Source organism: Pristiophorus japonicus, chromosome 5, assembly GCF_044704955.1.
Source record: "Pristiophorus japonicus isolate sPriJap1 chromosome 5, sPriJap1.hap1, whole genome shotgun sequence".
Taxonomy (NCBI): Eukaryota; Metazoa; Chordata; class Chondrichthyes; family Pristiophoridae; genus Pristiophorus; species Pristiophorus japonicus.
In genome coordinates this window covers 52,587,754-52,610,696 of record NC_091981.1, presented here as the reverse complement: position 1 = coordinate 52,610,696, position 22,943 = coordinate 52,587,754, and the positions used below count along the sequence as shown (strand labels likewise).

The 22,943-nt window shown below is 45.6% G+C and overlaps 1 protein-coding gene across 2 annotated transcripts in view; it reads left to right on the top strand.

The window, feature by feature from the left end:
- Nucleotides 1-22,943, top strand: part of cdkal1 (CDK5 regulatory subunit associated protein 1-like 1) — a 1,217,472-nt gene that overhangs the window by 321,417 nt on the left and 873,112 nt on the right. For both annotated transcript variants that reach the window (XM_070880626.1, XM_070880627.1), the window contains exon 6: nt 22,599-22,647. In XM_070880626.1, coding sequence (XP_070736727.1) covers nt 22,599-22,647 — 49 coding nt within the window. The remainder of the gene's footprint in view (nt 1-22,598; nt 22,648-22,943) is intronic.

Sequence of the window (22,943 nt, the reverse complement as noted above, 5' to 3'; positions counted from 1 at the left end):
CACCTACCTTGGCCCAGACAAAGACGTTCCGAAATACGGAAATATCCGGAACGGCCTTAGTCTCGAAGTTTTCTGGATTTTGGACGTCACACCTGTACCTTGTACTTTCCTTTTTAGGTCCAAAGTGGATGACCTCAGATTTGCCTACATTGAAAGCAATTTGCCATAGTTTTGCCCATTCACTTAATTTGTCGATATTCCTTTTTAATTTAATGCTTCCATCTACACCGCCTACAATTCCATCTATCTTTGTGTTATCGGCAAATTTGGATTATATGCCTTTTTATGTCATCCTCTAAGTCGTTAATAAAGACTGTGAATAGTTGAGGCGCCAACACCGATCCCTGCGCGACACCACAAGTCAACTCCTACCAATTTGAGTATCTACCCATTATCCCTACTGCCTGTCTCCTGCCGCTCAGCCAATTTCCGAACCAGGTCAATAATTTGCCCTCAATTCCGTGAGCTTCTACCTTAATTAACAGTCTCTTATGTTGGACTTTATGAAATGCCTTCTGGAAGTCCATATAAATAACATTCATAGACATTACCCTATCCACTACTTAAGTCACCTCTTCAAAAGATTTAATCCGGTTTGTCAGGCATGACCTACCTTTCACAAATCCACGCTGGCTCTCTATGATCAACTGAAAATTTTCGAGGTGTTCAGGTCACCCTATCCTTAATTATAGACTCTAGCAATTTCCCGATGTCACATGTATGGCTAACTGGTCTATAATTCCCCAGTTTCCCCCTCTCCCCATTTTTAAATAGCGGAGTGACTTGCGCAATTTTCCAATCTAAAGGGACTTTTCCTGAATTGGAAAATTGCGCAAGTCACTCCGCTATTTAAAACCTACTGTTCCCAAGGGTTCCATGAAAAGTCTCATGCCCCCAACGCCCAATACATGAAAATCCCAAATTCATCTATAATAATAATCAGATTTTGTCTGTCCTGGGGCTGAGCTGGGAACTCTTGGTCCAGACTGAATGACAGTTGCACCGGCCAATGGGCGATCAGGGCCCGCTCGACCTCGCAACCAGCCAGGATGGGGAGCGATGGTGCAAATTTTTTAACTGTTTAATTGACGCTGGGTCTACTCACATGAGGAGGCGGCAGTGGATGCAGCGGGGCCAATGGGCGCAGGAATGGGGAACGGGGTCCCTCTGGTCGTTGCTGCAGAGCCGAAGAGCATGCGGCGGGGAGAGGGAGAGACCATACAATAGATGAAGAAGATGATAGTCTAAACAAATACTGTTGCAATAAAGATACTAATTTGACCGCGAATGTTTTGCGGGTCTCCACTGGTTATAAAATAATAGTTAGGCTATTACTATCAGGGGATGTCCCAAATACCAAGTGGATAAACACATCACCATATGTAGCAATGGCTGTTTTTAAAAATTCGTTCCTAGGATGTGGGCGTCCCTGGCAAGGCCAGCCTTTATTGCTCATTCCTAATTGTCCTTGAGAAGGTGGCGGTGAGCCGCCTCCTCAAACCGCTGCAGTCCATGTGATGAAGGTACTTCCACAATGCTGTTAGGAAGTGAGTTCCAAGATTTTGACCCAGTGATGATGAAGAAACGGCGATATATTTCCAAGTTAGGATGGTGTGTAACTTGATGGGGAACTTGCAGGTAATGGTATTACAATGCGCCTGCTGACCTTGTTCATCTAGGCAGTAGAGTCGCGGGTTTTGGAGTTGCTGCCGAAGAAGTCTTGGCGAGTTGCTGCAGTGCATCTTGTAGATGGCACACACTGCAGCCACAGTGCGCTTGTGGTGGAGGGAGTGAATGTTGAAGGTGGTGGATGGCGTGCCAATCAAGCGGGTTGCTTTGTCCCGGATGGTGTCGAGCTTCTTGACTGTTGTTGGAGCTGCACTCATCCAGGCAAGGAGAGTATTCCATCACAATCCTGACTTGTGTCTTGTAGGTGATGAAAAGGCTTTCGGGAGTAAGGAGGTATCTAACTCACCACAGAATGCCCGACCTCTGATCTCTTGTAGCCACAGTATTCAGCAGAGGTAGAGACAGGTTGCTTGGGCCCTTGTCCTGATTGCTGAGATGCTTTTGGCCGATGACCTCTGGGGTTTTGGAGCCCCTGAGGGCCCCCCAATGACTGCTCCACCTGTGCCTGTGTGGGGGAAGTCACGGTCATTGGGAGGGGAGACGGGAGCATGTCTGGTACTGGCTGAGGTGGATAATGGGGGAGAAGTGGGAGCACTTTGAGTGGGGTTTCTACTTTCATGTCTCCTTTCGTTATTGTTCCTCTCCTGTGCCAACACTATCACTCCTACCATTTTGTTGGACAGTAGCTTTGTGAAGATCAGTGACACATTGCAAGGCCATGGATAAGGTATCTATCATCCTGTTTAAGGCAGCAGACAGCAGATTACCACCTACTGCCCTCCCTCAGCTGATTATTTAGCACTCCGCCATGTTGAACACCACTTGGAAGAAGCACTGAGGGTAGCAAGGGCCCAGGATGTACTCCAGGAGGGGGACTTCGATGTCCATCACTAAAAGTGGCTCGATAGCACCACTATTGACCAAGCTGGCTGGGTCCTGAAGGGCAATGTTGCCAGACTGAGCTTGCGGCAGGTGGTGAGGGAAAAACCTTTTTGACCTCGTCCTCACCAATCTACATGTTGTAGATGCATCTGCCCGTGACAGTATTGGTAGGAGTGATCACTGCACAGTCGTTGTGCAGACAAAGTCCCGTCTTCTCACTAAGGACATGTTCCATTGTGCTGTATGGCACAACAATTGTGTAAATTGAGTAGATTCAGAACAAATCTAGCAGCTCAAAACTGGCCATCTATGAGGCGCTGTGGGCCATCAGCAGCATCAGAATTGTATTCTACTGCAATCTGTAACTTAATGGCCCAGCCTATCCCTCACTACCATTCCCATCAAGCCAGACGACCAACTCTGGTTCAATGAAGAGTGTGGAAGAGCAGCTCCAGGCATGGTTTCTGGGGAGCTCCCAGCAGATTGGAAAACTGCAAATGTAATGCTCGTATTTTTTAAAAAAGGAGGCAGACCAAAAGCAGGAAACTATAGACCAGTTAGCCTAACATCTGTGGTTGGGAAAATGTTGGAGTCCATTATTAAAGTAGCAGTAGCAGGACATTTGGAAAAGCAAAATTCGGTCAGGCAGAGTCAGCATGGATTTATGAAGGGGAAGTCATGTTTGACAAATTTGCTGGAATTCTTTGAGGATGCAACTAACAGGGTGGATAAAGGGGAACCAGTGGATGTGGTGTATTTGAACTTCCAGAAGGCATTTGACAAGGTGCCATATAAAAGGTTACTGTACAAGATAAAAGTTCACGGGGTTGGGGGTAATTTATTAGCATGGATAGGGGATTGGCTTACTAACAGAAAACAGAGAGTTGGGATAAATGGTTCATTCTCTGGTTGGCAACCAGTAACTAGTGGGGTGCAGCAGGGATCCCAACTATTTACAATCTATATTAACGACTTGGAAGAAGGGACTGAGTGTAACGTAGCAAAGTATGCTGGCGATACAAAGATGGGAGAAAAAGCAATGTGTGAGGAGGACACACAAAATCTGCAAAAGGACATAGACATAGGCTAAATGAGTGGGCAAAAAAATTTGCAGATGGAGTACAATTTTGGAAAGTGTGGCAGAAAAATTTAAGAGCAAGTTATTATTTAAATTAAGAAAGATTGCAAAGTGCTGCAGTACAGCAGGACCTGGGGGTACTTGTGCATGAAACACAAAAGGATAGTATGCAGGTACAGCAAGTGATCAGGAAGGCCAATGGAATCTTGGCCTTTATTGCAAAGGGGATGGAGTATAAAAGCAGGGAAGTCTTGCTGCAGTTATACAGGGTATTGGTGAGACCACACCTGGAATACTGCGTGCAGTTTTGGTTTCCATATTCACGAAAGGATATACTTGCTTTGGAGGCAGTTCAGAGAAGGTTCACTAGGTTGATTCCGGGGATGAGTGGGTTGACTTATGAGGAAAGGTTGAGTAGGTTGGGCCACTACTCATTGGAATTCAAAAGAATGAGAGATGATCTTATCAAAACGTATAAGATTATGAGGGGGCTTGACAAGGCAGAGAGGATGTTTCCACTGATAGGGGAGACTAGAACTGGAGGGCATGATCTTAGAATAAGGGGCCGCCCATTTAAAACTGAGATGAGGAGAAACTTTTTCTGAGGGTTGTAAATCTGTGGAATTCACTGCCTCAGAGAACTGTGGAAGCTGGGACATTGAATAAATTTAAGACAGAAATAGACAGTTTCTTAAACAATATGGGGTTATGGGGAGCGGGCAGGGAAGTGGAGCTGAGTCCCTGATCGGATCAGCCATGATTGTATTAAATGGCAGAGCAGACTCGAGGGGCCGTATGGCTTACTCCTGCTCCTATTTCTTATGTTCTTATGTTTCTGAAAATTAGATGCCAACTTGGTGAAGCTGCAACACAGGACTACATGCATGCTAAACAGCGGAAACAGCATGCTATTGACTGAGCCAAGTGATTTCACAACCAATGGATCAGATTAAAGCCCTGCACTCCTATTATATCCAGTCTTGATTTGTGGTGGACAATTAAACAACTAACGGGAGGAGGAGGCTCCATGCACATCCAAAGGGATGATGGCATAGCCCAGCATGTGAGTGCAAAAGATAAGGCTGAAGCTTTCGCAACCATCTTCAGCCAGAAGTGCCGAGTGCATAATCCATCTCGACCTCTTCCTGTCCTCAACATTGCATAAGTCAGTCTTCAGCCAAATCGATTCACTCCACGTGATATCGAGAAACGGCTGAGCACATTGGATACAATAAAGAATATAGGCCCTGACAACATCCTGGCTGTTGTGCTGAAGACTTGTGCTTCAGAAGTAACCGTGCCTCTAGCCAAGCTGTTCATTGCAGCTATAACACTGGCCACTACCTGACCAAGTCAAAAATTCACCAGGTATGTCCTGTCCAGAAAAAGCAAGACAAATCCAATCGGCCAATAACTGCCCAATTAGCCTACACACAATTATCAGCAAAGTGATGGAAGGTATTGTTGATCGTGCTATCAAGCGGCACTTAGTCACCAATAATCTGCTCACCAATGCTCAGTTTGGGCTCCTTCAGGACCATTTGGCTGCAGACTTTGCTACAGCTTTGGTTCAAACATGGACAAAAGAGCTGAATTCCAGAGGTTAGAGTGACTACCCTAGTCATCAAGGCAGCATTTGACCAAGTGTGGCACTGAAGAGCTCTAGTAAAATTGAAGTCAATGGGAATTGGGGAAAAATCTCCACTGGCTAGAGTCATACCAAGCACAAAAGAAGTTGTTGTCCGAAGCCAAACATCCCAGTCCCAGGACATCGCTGCAGGAGTTCAACAGGACAGTGTCCTCGGCCCAACCATCTTCAGCTGCTTCATCAATGACCTTTCCTCAATCATCAGGTCAAAAGCGGGGATGGTCACTGATGATTGCACAGTGTTTAGTTCCATTTGCAATTCGTCCGATAATGAAACAGTCCATGCCCACATGCAGCAAGATGTGGACAACATCCAGGCTTGGGCTGATAAGTGGCAAGCAAGATTCATGCCACAAAGTGCCAGGCAATGATCATCTTCAACAAGAGAGCATCTAACCAGCGCCCTTGACATTCAATTGTATTGCCATCATCAAATTACCCACCATCAACCAGAAATCTAATTGAACCAGCCACATAAATACTGTGGCTACAAGAGCAGGTCACAGGTTGGGTATTCTGTGGTGCATTACTTTACCTCCTTACTCCAGAAAGCCTTTCCACCATCTACAAGGCACAAGTCAGGAGTGATGGAATGCTCTCCACTTGCCTGGATGAGTGCAGCTCCAAAAACACTCAAGAAGTTAAACACCATCCAGGGCAAAGCAGATCCCTTGATTGGCACTCTCTCCACCACATTATACATTCACATCTTCTACCACCGGCGCAACGTGGCTGCAGAGTGTACCATCTACACGATGCACTGCAGCAAATCGGCAAGGCTTCTACGCTAGCACCTACAAAGTTGTGACACCGACCACCTAAAACGACAAAGCAGCAGGCGCACAGGAACACCACCACTGCCAAATTCCCCTCCAAGTCGCACATCATCCTGACTTGGAAATATACCTCTGTTCCATCATCGTCGCTGTGTCAAACTCCTGAAACTCCCTCCCTGACAGCACTGTGGGAGTACCTTCACTACATGGACTGCAGCAGGCGGCTCACCACCACCTCATCAAGGGCAGTTAGGGATGGGCAATAAATGCTAGCCACATCCCGTGAATGAATATCATTAAAAAAAATCTCTTGCATGTCCGTGCTCATGGCCTGCATAGACTCAGTTGAAAGCCTTGCTTGAAGTTTCATGGACTACATTATCACAATCACCTGCGCTACCAATCCATTTCTGTTAGAATTGGACCACCATCCTCTCTGCTATTGTGGAGGCTGTGTGGAACGTCTGTGATTACCTCGCAAATTTGCTTCTGTACCTCTACCATTCAGCTTCTGAACGATAGACCCTGGGGTTCAGCGTCTGTATCCAGATGAGCAGAGCTCCCTGACGCGGACTCTCCACAGCTGTCCCTGCCCACCAGTGTCTTCTCATGCTCACTTGTGAATTGTGAATCACGAGGTGAAAGTCCAACTAATTCGATAACTGGACCCACCAAAGTGCGAGTACTTGTGCTGGTGGATGGCTGTACATCCTGCGACGGTGTACTCTCAGAAGGAATGAGGTCCTCTGAGAATTGTCCTCGTGCATTTCCTGTGACTCTTGCTCTCTGAATGAAGGCGTTGGAAGACAAAAGAAAGGAATATGAATTAACTGTGGCAAAGTAACAATCTTGCCAATCACCATACACAAACTTCTCAAAGTTTTGTCATTGATGAAATAAAGTCACCATGTGTGTGTGTGAGATATTTTTAATTCTGTCACCCTGCTATTCCCAGTCTCTCCATCTCTGATTGTAAGGGATGCAAATATCCAGTTATCTCCCCATGGTCTCCTCCTCTGCATCTGAAAGCTGCACAATTGGTTGCTGTCCTCTTTCTCCATTGCGTTTTACACTCTTCTACAAGGAGCGAAAGAACAGAGCTGTGAGTGACTGCAGGTCAGATATTCACCCGATGGATGCAATTCATTTGGTTAGGGTGGCTATTAGACCGATGCATCACATTGCATAAGTATTGGGGTGAGTGGCAGCGCTGGATGTAGCCATGGGGAGGTGAGGAATTGCATAGAAAGTGAAGGATCGGTAGTGCTAAACTTAAGTGGATGTAAGGAATGAGGTGATGAAGTACACTTGGCAAGGCAGAGTAGTGGGGTGGGGGGTTAATATCACAAGATGTAAGTGAATTGGCAAATGTTCTCACTTTTCCTGACCTGGTTAGGTCATTAAATCATTTCCTGGACTGCATCCAAGACCAGGCACAATGCTTCTGCTGCCCACCTCTTCAGCTACCTCCAACCACATCCTCTTGGTGACATCAGCAAATTTCTTCCTCGCATTGCTGGGAAGAAAGTGTCCCTCCTGCTCAGTACTGCATCATTGAATCTGTGTGTCGGCCTTGCCGTTGGTGAATCCATTCTAAAAACCTCATGCCTATTCCAAATTCCATTTCTGCATTGGCCCTATAAATAGTGGACTTTAGATCGTGTCATTTGCACAGCTTGGAGATGCGAAATCCATAAGGAAAAATGTTTTGATTCAAACAGGTCGAAGACAGAGAAGCCGACCCGCTAACTTTACTTCCAGGTTTCCCGCACCCAATCGCCCGCTCAGAACCCGCATTTGCATTATTATCTGGGCCAATGGTGTTTGTTTATGTCATCTGGTTTATTTAAACTGCAAAGGAAGTTGAGCTGAAACAAATACTCTACTGTAATATTTTGAAATTTTATTATTGTCAAGTGAAAATAAAATTCAATTAACTTTAGAGAAACATTAACTTTTCAGAACTGTTGAAACATAACCTGTTGGCTATTTGCATGGATTCAAATTTCTGTGGGGTAAAGATGGGTTGTTGGTTGCAACATTCCTCTTTCACCATTGGGGTCGTGTTTTGAATCTAGTGTTGATGAACGAGATGAAAGTCATCTCAACTGGGCCTTGAGATGAATTCTTAGGCTGCTGCTTTACTGCAGCTACCATTTTAAGACTAGTATCTGCTTGCTGTGTGGCTGAACTAGGATGGGTCAAAAGGACTTCCTCTTTTGTATCTTTCTGATTAGTAGTAATAGCCGTTTGGATCATTTGCATCCTATTTCTGTTGGCCTTGAACCAGCAAGTTATTAAAACCATGAAAAAATGTATTGCCCTTAAAGTAGAAGTTGAAGAAGTAATGGGTTGCTGCCCGACATTGGGCTCAATTTTTAGTCCAGAATGATGCAGTGAAGTATCACCCTCTCAAGTATATGGGTCTTGAATGAAGTCAGTTTGGCCAGTCTTGACCCAATCTATAGTAATCTTGAGACCAAAGTGGGGAAGAAAAGAGGACAGGGGGAGGAGTCATTTGATATTCATACTGAATGATTTGCCTCACTCTTGTTACAAAAATTGATTTCTGTGGGAAATGGAATTGTTACAATGGTGTGTGAAATATTTTTATGTCTGAGTTAAGGCACATTATTAGAGCAACGTAGAGGGAACATTGCTCTGTTTAATCTATGATGGGAGTGTTTGATGCTGACACAGAGCTGGTCACCAGCCTCCAGTAGTGACTCATATATCTAATCAGCACAAACATAATTCAACAAAATAATGACATTAAAAGGGGAAGGACAATCAATCTACAAGTTTTCTGTGCCCTTGGGGTGACTTTGTGAACGTTGTTAATATCCAGTGGGATTTCACTGAGGAACTCCTTTAAATTATATAACTGCATGTTAAACATCTCGTAGGACACTATCTCCAGCTTCAAAAGTGCAAACTAAGAACTTTACTGACATCGCACGACATTAAAAGGACATTGTCATCATTCTTCAAAGATCTCAGTATTCACGTTTGCCACGACTAATTAATACATCGTTATTTAAAAATTGAAATATGTTTGAAAAAAATATTGTGCAAAAGTAGATATGTTGAACTTGTCATTCATTGGTGCCAAAATTGTGGCACCACAGCTTTGCTTTCAAAGTGGAATACTTAGCCTTGGATAGAAGTCTGCCCAAAAAGCCTCCATTGAGAGGAAAATGCTCCATTAAAGATTGGGTAAAAGAACTGTATTTTGGCAATATGTGATGGAGCACCAGTGAACTCTGCTATGGCTGGTAGGATGAGGTTTTGGACCTGTGATTTCCACATATGTTGACTTTCTGTCCTCAGCCACAATATTGAAATATGTGTACCCCCTTTTGTTGCTCTAAAGTTCTATTATTGTAAGCCTTAAACTCAGCATACCGATGAAGCACAATGTTCTACTTGGCCATCAACCAAATAACACATTTTAAGTATAGAGGTTCAGTTGTGATGAGTAGATTGTTGACTCAAACCTGTGTCTTTCATTTGTAACTGTTCAATACCTGCATTGCATGGGTCCCACTTCCAATATTATGCCTTTAAAGCTAAGCAGAGCAAGAAGCATCCTTTTACGTTGTTGATCCATGTCGAGATTGCAGCTTTTGAAAATTTGTGCCAAATGGCTTTCATTTCAGAATAATCCAGAGAAATTCACTCTCCTGTCTTTTTAAATGTATTAAAAATATTTTTTTTAATCCTGTGAAGATGGGATTTTGGGCACATTTTAAAATCCAGTTACCAGTCAAACCACACTAGCAAGTGATAAGGAAGAACCATCTATATTGTGCAGTAATCTCAAAATTCTAATAATTCTGAAGAACATAACATCCCAATGTTACGTGACTCATTGGGCCCAAGTTTCGGGCCACGCCTAAAACGGCGCAGCCCGGACCTGGACGCCCGTTTTTCGCGCCACAAAGTGCGCCTAAAAAAAACTCACCTATTCTCCGGCTCCCTGCAGGTCCTGTGGAGCTGGGCATAGTGCAGCACGAGCTGTGGGGGGCGGAGCCAGGTCCCTGCACTGAAAACAGTGCCGGGACCTCTGCACATGCGTGCTACAGTGGGTGCGCATGTGCAGTAGCTCCAGGCGCCCAAAACTGTGGGAGGGACCCGAAGCACGCAGCCCCTAGCCCTGGCCGAATGGCCTCACTGGGGCTGCGTGGATAAGGCTCACCTCCCACCCGACCCAACTTGACACCCGCTCCCTGGACCGGACCCGACCCCCACCCGGGCGACCCGACCTCCACTCCCTCCACCGGCGGCTCGACCTCCGCGACCCACACACCCACCCCACACCCGGCGACCCAACCTCCGCTCCTCCCCCCCCCGACCTCCGTGACCCCCTCCCCCCCGAGACTCACCTCTCTTTCTCCTCCCCCTCCCCCGACCTCCGCGACTCTCTCCCCCCACCCCAACCTCCGCGACTCTCTCTCTACCCCCACCCCAACCTCCGCAACTCTCCCCCACCTCCGCCCCCCCCCCCCCCCACCCGAGACCCGACGCCACCTACCTGTAAATCCAGCCCGAAGTCTCGGGCCCGGCCATTCAGCCTCCTTCTCTCCCTCCCTCCCTCCCTCCCCTTCCCCTCCCCTCTCCTCTCCTCCCTCCCTCCCCTCCCCCTCTCCTTCCTCCCTCCCTCCCCCTCTCCTCCCTCCCTCCCCCCTCTCCTCCCTCCCTCCCCCCTCTCCTCCCTCCCTCCCCCTCTCCTCTCCTCCCTCCCTCCTCTCCTCCCCCTTCCCCCTCCTCTCCCCCACCCCGTTCTCCCCCTCTCCCCCCTTCCCCCCCCCCCACTCCCCTCCCCTCGCTGTCAGAAACACAGACACTGACAGACAGAGAGTGAGAGACACACACAGACAGACAGAGAGACACACTGTTGGAGGACTCCCGGTGCTGCAGTCGGTAAGTAGAAAATGTTTTATTTATAGATTTTTACATTTTTTTTATTGTTTATAAATTATTTTTGATTGATTTATTGATGTATTTATCATTTATTATTGATGATGGCTCTTTATTTGTAAAACTGAAGTGTTTAATATTTGTAAACTTCCCTTTAACCCCCCCCCCCCCCTCCCCTACGCCTGATTTGTAACCTACGCCTGATTTTCTAAGTGTAGACAAGGTTTTTCTGAGCGTACAAAAATCTACACTTACTCCATTCTAAGTTAGTTTGGATTATGTTTTCACTGCCTAAACTTTCAAAACGGGCGTAAGTGGCCGGACACGCCCCCTTTTGAAAAAAAATATGTTCCAAACTGAAACTGTTCTAACTTGACTAGAACTGGAGCAAACTAAATGCTGAGAATTGCAATTTCTAAGATACTCTATTCTCAACCAGTTGCTCCAAAAAAACAGGAGCAACTCAGGCTGAAACTTGGCCCCATTAACTTGAGTGGGATTCATAACAGCATCTTGTGGTCTCCTTCCAACACACAGGCATTCAAAATTGCTATGTATTTTGAGATTCCTATTTGTAAACTGTGATAAAGTTCCCTTCCCTTTTCTTCCACGGGAAGGCAGTCAGCCTCCTGTTGGGAAAATTTATTTTAAATTGACTGGCACCTGCGAGCGAGCAGTACTGGTGATCAATGAACACCGTTACAAACTGCCTAACATGTACAGAAAGTTTGCTGAAGGTCACCCTGTAACTGATAACTGTTGCAGGATGACCTTCCGTGTTGCCCATCAGCAGCTGCTGATGTTCTATGACATTTTTTGTAAACGTGCTTTTGTTTTACTCATCTCTTTCACACACAATCTTTTGAAATGGTAACCAATGACAGCTCTCCAGAAGAAAAGTTAATGGGAGTACTGGGCTCCTGAATCTCTGACAGCTGTGATTTGCCTGACGATTGCTCTCGAGGCCAGTCTCTTGGCGTGCTTCTCGATAAAGGTGCCAATAATTTCTGGACCTGTGCTCCTCTTCATGCTTTTGTCCTACATGCTTCTATCCTACATTGCCTATTGTGTAGCAATTTCCAGCAATGCTTCCTACTCGATGCATCCCCCATTATCCTTAACCTGACTCAATTACCTTTTGACAACAACCTCCCGCTCCCCCACTTGTCTGGCTTTCCCTTACCTTGGTGTCCCCATTACTTGCTGAACTGAATTTTCCTTTCTTTTATTTTATTGCTTTCTTTTTTGCTGGCTGGAATTCACACTGCCTTGATGCCCCCTCTCCCCAATAACCTGAATTCCCCATTCTTGATCTCTTCCCTTTTTATCACCCCCTTCCCCATCCCCTCACTGACTAGTTTCCTGTACCTCAACACACAGTTGACTAAATTCTTCTGACCGTATCCCCCCCACTGGCTGAATTTTGCATCCTACCCACATGGGGAGAATCACTCAGGCATAGAGACAGTCTACTGAACAGCACCCCCTCCTGTGTCTATCCTTTCTCCCCTGTCGCATTCTTCTCTTCCTCCATCCTCTCTCATTCTATCCTGATCCATCGTCAACTCCTCTATCTCCTCTCCAACCCCCTCTCTTCTCCCACTCTTTACCCCCTCACCTTCCCACTCACACCACATTTCCCCACCTTGGTCCAAGTATACCTTGCCCTCCAATCTTATTCTCTATATGAATACTGCCCTTGGTCTTGACACCTCATCAGTGAAGCCAAGGGAGAGTGAATAATGCACCTGTAAGTGGTGCAGTTAACATAACTTGGGGTCATTGAAAGTTCTTCTTCTCCAATTGTAGAAGATTCCATCCGCCAACACTTGTGCTCGTTCAATGAGCAAGTTTTTAACTCCTCCCTGTCCACTTCCTGGCTGAATTTCCCACCTAGCTACACTTAACACTCTCAGGCTACCCCAGCCTGTTTCAATTCCCTTTATTCAGCAACCCCCTTGACTGCATTTTCGATCGATAGCAGCCCATCACTTCACTGGCTGCATTTCTCCTACTTAAACGGCTGCTGTTCTATGCCTCAATCCCAATATCCCTGCTGATCTGAATACCGCTTCCTCAGCACTCACTTCTTCTCCCCCTCCCGCTTCTTGTTTCCTTTTCTCACATCCTCCCCCTTTCCCTTACATTGCGTCCCGACCATTGTCTTCTCCCCATTCTCCTCCTTGCTTTCCAACCTTGTCCTCCCTGCTCTCCTCCCACCTCCTTTTTTCCCCTTCTCCTCTTCCACCTGTCTCCCCTGCTCCCCCTCATCTCCTCTTCTCTTTTCTCCTTCCGCTTCCCACTCCCCGACATTGGTTCCAATTTCTCCACCCTCTAACCCTGCTTGATCTAAAAAATTCAAATTTGTGCAACACCATGGGAGATCTGAAATTTGATATCACAGCAAAGTTTATCAAGAAAAATTTTATTTTTTAATGTGCAGTGCTATTGCTATTTTTTGTGAAGAGAAGCACATTCGTCAAAAAGCACAAAGAATTACTAATTTGTTACATTAACCTTGACAGACAAACTGCATGCTCAGTGTAACATGGCGGAGTACCCTTTGTTTAACTTGTAGATCTGAAAAGAAGCCCTGGTCTCCATAAGACTGATAGTGTATGGAATGTCAGCAGAAAATGGGAAAAGATAACCATTTTGGGTGCTTTAATTCCTACATGATAGTTGAACCATGCTGCAAACTTTGGGCTGTGGAGAGGTTGCAGGTAGTGGAGAACAGATGAGAGCTCTTCCATTTAAGACCAGGAGTTAATGTTCTCCAAAGCCTTAGGTTTAATATTTTGAAAAGAGGGACAAACTGATTGATCTTAATTGGACCATCTTGTATCTTTTGAAGCATCCTCTTATTAATTCAAACCAAATTTCTAAATTGTCAGAAGATACTGACAATTTTTTGGTCATCCTTTGCTGGTTTCTGAAACTCTCCCAATCCTCAGGCTTACTACTTACTATTCTTCGCAACATTATAAGCCTCTTCGTTAACCTCTATCCTTCTTCCATAACTTCTTCGTTAGCCATGGATGGATAACTTTTCCCGTGGTGTTTTTGTTTCTCAATAGAATATATTTTTGTTAAGAATTATGAAATATTTCTTTAAATGCTAGCCACTGCTTATCTACCGCCATACCTTTTTAATCTATTTTTCCAATCTACCTTGGCCAACTCGCACCTCATACCTATGTAATTGGCTTTATTTAAGTTTAAGACTCTAGTTTCGGACTTGGGCAAGTCACTTTCAAACTTAATGTGAAATTCTAACATATTATGATCACTCTGCCCCAGAGGATTCTTTACTATGAGATTACTAATTAACCCTGTCTCATTGCACAAGATAAGATCTAAAGTAGCCTGTTCCCTGGTTGGTTTCATGAGAGATTGTTCTAGGAATCTGTTTCAAATGCATTCCATGAACTCGTGCTCCAGAGACTACCTTTGTCAATTTGATTTGTCCAGACTATATAAAGATTAAAGTCCCCCGCGATTATTGCATTACCTGTTACAAGCTACTTCTAGTTCTTGATTAATATTCTGTCCAACGGTACAGCTGCAGTTAGAGGGATTATATACTACTCCCACCAGTGTTTTCTGGCCGTTGTTATTCCTTATCTCCACCCATACTGATTCTACTTTTTGATCTTCTGAGCCGAGATCCTCTTTGTTCACTGTCCTTGTGTCATCCCTTATTATCAGGGCTGCCTCCTCCTTTTCCATTCTGCCTGTCTTTTCAAAATGTCAAGTACCCTCGAACATTTAGTTCCCGGCCTTGGTCACCTTGCAACCATGTCTCTATAATTGCTAATAGATTAAACCCATTTATCTCTCTCTATGCCACTAGTTCGTCTATCGGTACGAATGCTTTGTGCATTCAGATAAAGAGCCTTTAATTTAATTTTTTTCATAATTATTCCCTGCTTTGATTTTATTCTCTGCTGCACTGCTATCGTTAAATTCTCTGTCCCTTCCTGTCACACTCTACTTATTTTTACCCAAATCGCTCTATTGCCTTGACCTTTCTCTTTAGATTTCTAAATTTGCCCTCACCTGACCCCTTCCCTCCACCCCCTTTTTTAGTTTAAAACACTATCTACAGCCCTAGTTATTCGATTCACCAGGACTCTGGTCCCAACCCAGTTTAAGTTGAGCCTGTCCCAACAGAACAGCTCCCTCTCCCCAGTACTGGTGCTCGTGCCCCATGAATTGAAACCCCTTCTTCCCACACCACTCTTTGAGCCACGCATTTAACACTCTCATCTGCTTGACCTGATGCCAATTTGCACGTGGCTCAGGTAGTAATCCAGAGATTATTACTCTTAAGGTTCTGCTTATTAATTTAGACCCTAGCTCCTCAAACCCTCAGCAGAACCCACCTATGTCGTTGGTTCCTACACGGACCACGACAACTGGATCCTCCCCCTCCTACTCCAAGTCCTTCTCCAGCTGTGAGGAGATATTTTTAGTCCTGGCACCAGGCGGGCAACATAGCCTTCGGACTCTCTTTCGAGGCTGCGCAGAGCAGTATTTATCCGCCTTAATATACTGCCCCTATCACAACCATATTCCTTCCTTCCTTCCCCCACTTGGATGGCCCCCTATACCATGGTGCTGTGATAAATTTGCCCATCCTCCCTGCAGCCCTTTTCCTCATTCATACAGGTAGCAAGTATCTCGTACCTATTGGACAAGATCAAGGGCTGAGACTACATCCTGGGTCCCCATACCTGCCTGACTCGCAGTCACTCACTCCTGTCCCTGACTACTGACAAACTCTAAAGTACTACTTAACCTAAAGGGTGTGACTGCCTCCTGGAACAAAGTGTCAAGGTAAATTTTCCCCCCCTCCCGGATGCATCGCCATGTCTGCAGCTTGTACTCCAGTTCAACAACTCTGAGTTGAATTTCCTCCAGTTGCAGGCACTTACTGCTGATGTGGTTGCTCGGGATCGCGATGCTCTCCACAAACTCCCACGTGCTGCAATTACGACACACCAGCTACCCTGCCATCTCTAATCTTGTTCAATTTCAACCGATATTTTAGTTTCATCGTGTGATTATTTTATCTAGTTATAAAGTTATTAATTAAATAGTAATAGCAAGTTACAGTTTCTCGGCTCTTAATTTAACCCCATTCCCTAACTTAGAGAGCAAAGAAAGAACGTGCTTATTTGTACTGCAAAAATGGTCACCATGCTCCACCCTTTGTCTATGTTTGGTCCCTTTGGAGGATAGGCCACACCCTGAAGTTTCACAGGAATGTGTAACTGGGACCGCCCATCCCAAGGTCTCACTGAATTGCAAATTGTAACTTGATCCACTGTGACGTCCTAAAGCGACAGGACAGAGCTCCCCAGAAGATAGCAAGGGCCAGCCAAATTGCCTTACCCCAGTCCAGGTGCATGCCTCCCCCAGCCAAAGTGCCTTACCCAGCGCAAGTACATCCTCCCCAACCCCCTCCGCCCCCCACCTCCCCACCATAGATAGGGCAGGCATTGTGTTAACATTATTGGGTATGAAGTGAATCGTGAAAAGGTCGTGACTTCTGGCTATCATCCATTCCAACAATGTCCCTTGTAGAGGGTTGGAAGAACCCCCTCCAACCTGTCTCTCCTTCCCGCCATCCCGTGTCCCTTTCCCCCCCCCCCGCCCCGTGTCCCTTTCCTCCCCCCGCCCCGTGTCCCTTTCCTCCCCCCGCCCCGTGTCCCTTTCCTCCCCCCGCCCCGTGTCCCTTTCCTCCCCCCGCCCCGTGTCCCTTTCCTCCCCCCGCCCCGTGTCCCTTTCCTCCCCCCGCCCCGTGTCCCTTTCCTCCCCCCGCCCCGTGTCCCTTTCCTCCCCCCGCCCCGTGTCCCTTTCCTCCCCCCGCCCCGTGTCCCTTTCCTCCCCCCGCCCCGTGTCCCTTTCCTCCCCCCGCCCCGTGTCCCTTTCCTCCCCCCGCCCCGTGTCCCTTTCCTCCCCCCGCCCCGTGTCCCTTTCCTCCCCCCGCCCCGTGTCCCTTTCCCCTCCCTTTCCCCCTCTCGCTCCAAGCCCCCCTCGCTCTCTCTTCTGCCCCCCCAGCCGCTCTTCTTCACCCCCACTCCAGCACCTCTCGTTCTCCCCCCAGCCCCTCTCGCGCGCTCCCCCCCAGCCCCTTTCACTCTCTTTTCCCCCTCCCCACCCCCCCCCCCAGCCAGCTGCTCTTTCCCACTCCCCTCCCCAGCACCTCTCGCACACCCCCCAGCCCGTTTCTCACTGTTACCCCGCCTCTTTCGAGCTCTCCCCTCCCACCCCAGTCTCCCTCTCGCTCTCTTCCCCCATCCCCCCTCACCCCCACCCCAGCCTCCCCCTCGCTCGCGGCCCCGAGGCCCGCCACTCTCAGCCCCACGCCAGTCGCGGCGGAGAGAGAGGTCCAGGGCCTGAGCCTGCGAAGAGAGTCGGAGCCTCAGGTCTTGCTTCTCGGCACGATGTACATGGAATGATTCGGGCCGGGAGCGTGGTGGGGGGGGAGAAACGGAGCTTGTCAGGGGGCGGTGCTTGTCGCATGTCTGTCAAGAAAGTGTAATATGGGCATGGGGGATGTGGGGCTCGACAGACACCTGTCTGTCAAAAAAAATGCAGTACAAATGTTACATCGGCAAAAATAAGCTGTAATACTCACCAACCAATTACCTACCTGCTCTCCTGTGACATCACTCTTTGATTTTTTTTTTTGTTGCAGTTTTTGTATCTGGGCCTCGCCGCTCCCGCTGCTTGAATTCCCGTCCGCTCTCTGGCCGCTCTTTATTCCCTCGGTGCTGCCGCTGCTTAAATAATTTGAAGCTATCCAAAAGACAGCAATATCCAGGAGCCATCTTGATCATTTTTATTAAGCAGAAGAACCTCCAGGAATCATTTGATGACCATCCTTTTCACATCACTCTTAAACACCTCCTTGGCAGAGAAACACCCAGGAGCCACCAAGAGTTCCTTTCTCTTTTGCTCCCCACCTTTTCAGTCAAGCATAGCAATCCATAGACTCAATTTGCAGGAGTATCCCCAATGACGCTACAATGTCCATCCTCTTTTTTAATGACTTACTTCCCCTTTCCAACAGGCTCCCCAAATGTGTAAACATTGCAACACATCGAGGGGTAAAGTATTGCAGAAATGAGCAGGAAAGAGGTAAAACAGAAGTGAGAAAAACGGCAAGAGATTAGAGAGAAAAGAGGTAAGGGAAGTGAAGGAAGGAGGTGACGGGGTAACGGGGAGAGATTGTGGAAAAGAACAAACATTTATTTATTTCAGCACTGCTGTCCCCCAGAGCATGGGAGAGAATGAAAGACATGCATCTTTTGAGGGATGGAAATGAAAGGGAGAAAGACCCACATGGGTGAAAGGTAAGGGAGAGGGAACATGTTGAGTGAAGAGGAGGAAATAAAGACAGATGCCCAATAGGGATGGTTAGAAAAAGACTATTTTTATGGGCAGGGAGAGAGAGAAGCACTCCTTTTGAGAAGTGGCACAAAGAGAGGTATGGGTACTCTGGGGGTGAGAGAGTGAGAATCTGTTGAAGTTGAGGGAAAGCGACAGAGACACTCTGGGCTGGGTGAATGCTGCAGTGCAGCAAGAATGGAGGTAAGATACCTAGTTGGGAAGGCAGATGTTTACCTCTGTTGTGAAACAGTTGCTATTGTGACTTAGCAGGCCTACATTTAAAACCGGGTCCGTACGAAGTGTTAACGGATCTGGCGAGGCTTCGCAAAAGCCGGTTTTCAGGGCGCGATGAGCATGCACCAAAAACCGTCTTTTCCGATCTGTCTCTTGACAGATCCTCCGCATCCCCGGGAGAAGGACATTCGCGCAGGAGAGATTGGGCTATTTGCCCATCTCTTGCCCAGCAAATGTCCTTCAAACTTTTACTTTTACAGGCATATAGCTTACTTTTGCCAGCATAAGAGTTTTAAAACATATAAAAATTAAATTTAATCATACATTTTTATGTTTAAAAACCCTGTCCATTAAGGCAAGTTTATTTTAAACCCTATTAAAACACACACAAAAAAAATTCCCAAAAATATATATTTTTTTCTAAACCATTTAATGAACTTTCATTTTAATTAATTTTAAATATGTGAGTTTTTTTTTATTCATTATGTTGTGCTTCTTGTTTTAGGAGGGTTTTCTCATTGATAGTAATGGGAACTCAAAAAATGGAGTTCCCATTATTATCCATGAGAATACTACCTAGTGATTGGTGGTCCAGCATTTTTGTACGTACTAACCTCCCCGTACGCTACGCATTGAATGAAGGCCTCTAACCGGAATCGAAGGCGCCTCCATGACCACCAGGTATTTTCGCAACATTTTTTCCGGTTGGAGGCGTTCGTCCGAAGGAAGCCTCCACCCGCAATTTTCCCCCCAATATGTCAACAAGTCACCGGGCGCAACAGCAACCAAACCAATGGAGCTTAGACTCAAGGTATAGAAGTAATGCAAGGGGATCTGAGAAGAATTAAACTTGAAAGTGGAGATCTGGTTGTGCAAGTAGGAAGAACGCTAGGTTCTAGAAATGTAGAAGCAGAAACTTGGAAGTTAGGAAACCTTCAACGTCTTGAAGAGAAACTCCAAGAAAAAAAAGACTTTTAAAGGCTCTTCCAGTGGTCCAGTGGGTAGATCAACTGCGTGGTATGTCACTGATCCTTTAATTTATGAGCCCAAGTTCAATTCCTGGTTCGCTCAACTTGGTTGAACTGGGCTGCCCCAGGCAATGGAGCAGATTTTTAAAAAATCAGCTCCGACTACTGAACGCTATGCAGCAAAAAGTGCACGTGTCAAGACTGAGGAACAGGATTTGACTATGATGTACCCAGTGAAGCTGACTAGGTTCAGACATAAAGAATGTCAATTTGAGGTGCTGGAAACTCAACCCCAATAAATCTGACTTCAGGAGAGGAATTCAGAGGGTGAAAGGGGGGTCCTATTAGTGACATGCACTGTTGCTACCCCTAGTATGAATTGAAATTCGATACTTATTGTACAGATTTGATCTTTTCCATTTGCATGAGCAATTCACTGATTCATACACTCCTGCCACAAATCAATACACGTGTGCAAAATATCCCAGTCAAATTACAATTTGCCCAGCTGGGAAATGTAAAATATCTTTTTATTTCAAGATAATTTGGAGGTTAATATTGATCAGTGATTTAATAATCAAACTAATGGGTTGAATTTATGAAATGACTGGAGATTTGCTTCATAGATCATTTTCCAATGGCTGGTTTCAATTATCTTTCTCAGAGTGATATCCTATTATATGTTCTTTGGGTAATACTAACTTCGATACGCAGATGAAATATGACCCAATCAAATTAGAAGAGGTTTTTGGCCAGCAGGCCGTTTGCAGCTGAATTTATGTTCAGTGGTCAGCAAAATAGATATTTTTAGAAGAACACTTGTTGGAAATATTTGGTAAGACTAAGGGGTTGACATCAAATACAAAAACAGAAAACACTGAAGTGCATGGCAGGTCAGTCAACATCGTCAAAGAGAAAAGACTGGTTATGACCGATTAATTCTGATCCATTACCTGTCTTTTCTCTTCAAACGCATACTGGAAAAGGAGATGGGGTTAAAGTAGACAACTCCAGTTGAAGAGCTAGCACCAGCAAAGATACAAAGGGTTGACTAGCAACCTCTATGTCCTGTAATGTAAATGGTTCATAATTATTGTGTCAGCCATGGCTCAGTGGAAGCACTCTTGCCTCTGAGTCAGAAGGTCATTGGTTCAAGCCTCTCTTCTGGACTTCAGCACGTAATCTAGCTTGATATTCCAAGGACTGTTGAACTGTCGGAGCTGCTGTCTTTTGAATAAGAAGTTAAACCAATGCCCTGTCCAATCTCTCAGGTGGATGCAAAAACTGCCATGGCACTATTCGAAGAAAGTGAAGTTCTCCTGGTGTCCTGCCTCTTCAACCAACAGATTATCTGGTCATTTATCTCATTGCTGTTTGTGAGACCTTGCTGTGTGGATATTGGCTGCTATGTTTCCCTGCATTGCATCAGTGGCTGTGAACTGCTTTGGGACATCCTGAGGTCATAAAGAGGTGCTATAAAAAGTCACTTCACTTTCTTTTCACAAGGAAGATAACATGATTGCAGTAACTTCATCATTGATCAGTCACACGAACATGGAGGTGTCACTGGACAATAGAGCACACTTCAACCATTTGCTCAGTTTTTGCAATCAAGATTGACTGCCTGATTGTACAACACTGCATTTATGTCCTTCCTGTTCCATGTACATCATGGCATTTGAGCATCTTTGAGCCTGGAGCATGTGAATCATTTCATAATGGTGTGATGGATCATGTCGTAGTTACAGAGAATGTAATTTGTGACTTTGGTTAGGGCCATTTTGGTGTTGAGAGGGGTAGGAACTTGATTGGAGGGATTCAAACAGGGAGTTGCAGAGGATGGGCATGGATCTGGGAGGTGACAACATATTCAAGGAACTTGAAGAGGAAAGAGAGGTTGGAAATGGAGCAGTAATCAGCAATAAAAGTGAAAGACTCAGAGTAGAAATGATGACTTTGGATCATCTCGTGCTGCTTGAAATTCAGGAAATTTTTGCAGCATAAGCACACGTGGAACTGTAAATTTAAAAATGTCTGATCTCCGGTTGACAGAAATCGGGTTTGTCATGTATCTCACACTGCTGTACATAACTGTATCTTACCATGCTATACATGACTGTAATTAGAGATGACCTGTAACCACAAGCTTACCTTACCACCAGGGGTGCACTTGCAGGAGACATGGATACCTGTCCCAGAGAGGTATATAAGGACAGGTCTCAGGCAAGTGTGGCATTCGAGAGCTGTGTAATAAAGGTGCAGGTCCTGAGTGACCTTGACTTCAGCATGTGTCTCGTGTGAGTCTGTACTGCAGGGACAGGACTTTACAGGGTTGATGGCTCATTACCTGGGAGATTGAAAAATAACATGTGGCCTGATAATGCAACGTATTGGTGTCATGTACCATAGACTGCAGTCAAGCAGTCAGGTTGAGTTAACCAAAGGGAGGGAATATATATTCAAAAAGAAGTTAGATGTAGTCCTTACTACTAGGGTGATCAAGGGGTATGGCGAGAAAGCAGGAATGGGGTACTGAAGTTGCATGTTCAGCCATGAACTCATTGAATGGCGGTGCAGGCTCGAAGGGCCTACTCCTGTACCTATTTTCTATGTTTCTGTGTTTCCAAGAGAAAACTTGAGGGTGAGTCAACATGAGCCACTTTTGTACATCTTCCAACTGCTTGTTTAAAAGCAGCATTGGCAGAGACTCGGAATGTGCAGTAGTTCATTGCTGCTTGTGAAAGGCAGTCCTGTTAGCCAAAAACACACTGGTTTCTGTGCAGAAGGATGAAAACATTTCAGTCATCTGAGCCGTGAACAGCTGGGAGAAGCAAATTATGTTGGTAGCTGTAGGAAGAATACAGGGAGAACTCCTTTCATGAAGTTGGTGCCACTCTAGAAAAATCACAGATCTTTCAGTTTCCGGTTACAAGGGCGAATGCACGACTGAATGTGTCCTCGGGGAGACTGCCTTCTTACCTAGCAGTTACTGAAATATGTTATTCCAAGATTGTTGTCAAATTCTCATCAGTAATGGTGTACAAATGTTTTTCCCTGTTTAGGTTCAGCAAATAGACCGTGTAGTTGAAGTTGTTGAAGAAACGATTAAAGGTGAGTAGGTTCTTGAAACATTGTACATAGTTTTATGCACATGTACATCTTACATTGCTAATGCAAAATTTGTTTGTTTGATTTTGGTCTTGCATAGTTTATGCCCCAAAAACAAATCTTTATGATGAGGTTAGAGCTTGACTTAGTTTACTCACCATTTATTTTTCTAATCGAAGGTGAATGGTTGAAAAATAATTTATCTTTATGCTGAGAAAGTGACTGTTATTTTAGGTTTAACTTGATATGGCCAAGCATATTGCATTATTAGATCATTTAATCTCATTGAACTGAAAGTA